Here is a 2,109-nt window from a genome sequence, read left to right as displayed (position 1 = left end):
AATGTAGAGCATTAAAACTGAATAATCACGCTGTTAGAAATTTTTCGATTATATGATGTGCATTACATTTCATAAAAGTACCTTTACCTTCATTAACTATATTGGGCTAGTGTATATAATTAATGACTTCTGATAGTAATAAAGAAATTTCTTTCATATAATTCGTTTCTCAAGAGTAGAAAAAGGAATGTTTTATTTTCTAGTACTTTCAATTAAGCTCCGAAGGAGATGAACTTTCTAGACAACGTAAATTCAAATGAAGCTACAGAAAACAATATAAATATTTTTAGCCTTCTTTGTATTTCTGGGCTGCTAAATACATAGGTTGAATAATTTAAAATACTAACACACACTATGTAAAAGTTAATAAATATTTACAGTAGAAGTATATAAATATTATTCTTTTAACAGTCTATATCAATTGCGAAATTGCAATGTGTATCACATTTTATGTTATACTGTATGCACTTGCTTTAGAATGTTGAGACTACTGCTGTAGATAAGAAAGTTGTTCATTCTTTATTGTCTCTAAATGTTACTCGTTGCACATACTCATGCTGCCATTCTACTTCACCTGCTGCAGATTGAAAATAATCTTTTAAAATACACCTTTGCGTTTCTCCACTTATAGCGGTATTACCTTCTTCAAAATTAGGGGTTGTATTTATCCAAATAGAATTGTGAAATGATTATTTGATCATATTTAATATATTTTAAATTCAAGTTTGTCAAGAAATTAAACATTTAGTGCAAATTATACAGAAAACCACAATATTTACCTCTTCAATACTTGCACTACATACGTTACTGAAATCTTTGTATCCAGAATGTACTTCCTCTTTCAGAATAAAATTGTGCAGACAAATTGATGCATAAACCATTAAATCCGCAGTTTGAGGTAATACACAGATAGCTGTATGTAATATCCTCCATTTGTTAGCTAATATGCCAAAGGCACTCTCGACTGTTCTTCGTGCTCTAGATATTCTATAATTAAATATCTGTTTTTCGTAATTTAGATTTTCGTATGAAAACGGTTTCATAATCCATTTAGAGAGCTTGAATGCATCATCAGCAATAAAAAACAAAGAGGTCTTTAATTCACTACCAGGGAGATTTATATCTCCATGAGGTATATTTAATTTATTGTTTACATGGACACTAATATCGTTGTTATTAAATATTCCTCCATCACTGTTGCCTATAACAAAATTAAATATTGTTAAACATAAATAAAAACTTACGAATTTTATATCTTACCTCCATATGACCCTACATCGACAAGTGTAAATCTATATAAATGGTCCGCTATCGCTAATAGCACAATACTGTAATACTTTTTATAATTAAAGTAGAGGCTACCAGAATGTGGAGGGCAACGTATCCGGATATGTTTTCCATCGATAGATCCTAGACAATTTGGCATATTCCAGCGTGCCCAAAACCCTTCAGTCTTCTTTTTCCAATCTCCTTTTTCTGGCGATGACAGGTACATCGGTTGCAAAATAGATACTAAAACGCTACAAACTTCCTTCATTATTGATCTAACAGTTGATTCTCCAACACAAAATGCAAGCGCGATAGTAAAATATGATACACCAGTAGCTAGATATCTGCAAAATGGTAAAATTGAATAGTACATCTTATAATAACTTAGAAAGAAAACAATAAAGAAATGGTAGGAAAAAATGGTATGTAGAAACTTCATATTAGGAATATTCTTTGAAAAAAGTCAAAATGTCAAAAATCCAACAAAAATGTTATATTGAATATGACTATAAGCACTGAAGACTTCAAAAATCATATGAAAGCTTTCATATTCATTGAATTGATCAAATTAATAATATTGGGATAAACACGCTGCATGGTGAATATAGCATATTAGAAAAATTACACGAGGAAAATACCTACCACAAAGTAATGAGAAGTCGTAATTCAGGATTTAGTGCACGTGAACTCTTTTTCTTTAAAAAAGGTTCAATCATAGATAATAATTTCTCAAAATGTATTTTTGACATCCTCGTATAACGGTAAAATACCTCCGAATCATTTTTTATATCCTGGAATAAAGTATTGTAATCTACATGTATATCTCTTGTTAAATTAAAA

At 29.9% G+C, this 2,109-nt stretch overlaps 1 protein-coding gene across 1 annotated transcript; it reads right to left on the bottom strand.

Moving 5' to 3' along the window:
• Positions 1–453: 453 nt before the first annotated feature.
• LOC136775048 (uncharacterized) lies at positions 454–1,708 on the bottom strand. The gene is made up of 5 exons (XM_066729523.1): positions 1,704–1,708; positions 1,261–1,613; positions 761–1,201; positions 553–640; positions 454–493 (listed from the first exon to the last, which is right to left on the bottom strand). Exons 1-5 carry the CDS (start codon positions 1,706–1,708, stop codon positions 454–456), a joined length of 927 nt encoding a protein of 308 aa, XP_066585620.1.
• Between the last annotated feature and the right edge of the window lie 401 nt (positions 1,709–2,109).

Source organism: Prorops nasuta, unplaced genomic scaffold (assembly GCF_024137725.1).
Source record: "Prorops nasuta isolate Cenicafe-Biocafe unplaced genomic scaffold, Cenicafe_Pnas_1.2 PNAS00007, whole genome shotgun sequence".
Taxonomy (NCBI): Eukaryota; Metazoa; Arthropoda; class Insecta; order Hymenoptera; family Bethylidae; genus Prorops; species Prorops nasuta.
Note: the sequence above shows the minus strand (reverse complement) of the source record. Positions and strands in the feature narration are given on the sequence as shown.

Bases quoted from the DNA above. Each gene is read 5' to 3' on its own strand.
- LOC136775048 (XM_066729523.1), bottom strand. The intron at 1,202-1,260 runs GTAAGATATAAA...ATTTTGTTATAG, and splicing joins CGATGTAGGGTCATATGGAG to GCAACAGTGATGGAGGAATA. The intron at 494-552 runs GTATGTGCAACG...TCTTATCTACAG, and splicing joins GAAGTAGAATGGCAGCATGA to CAGTAGTCTCAACATTCTAA.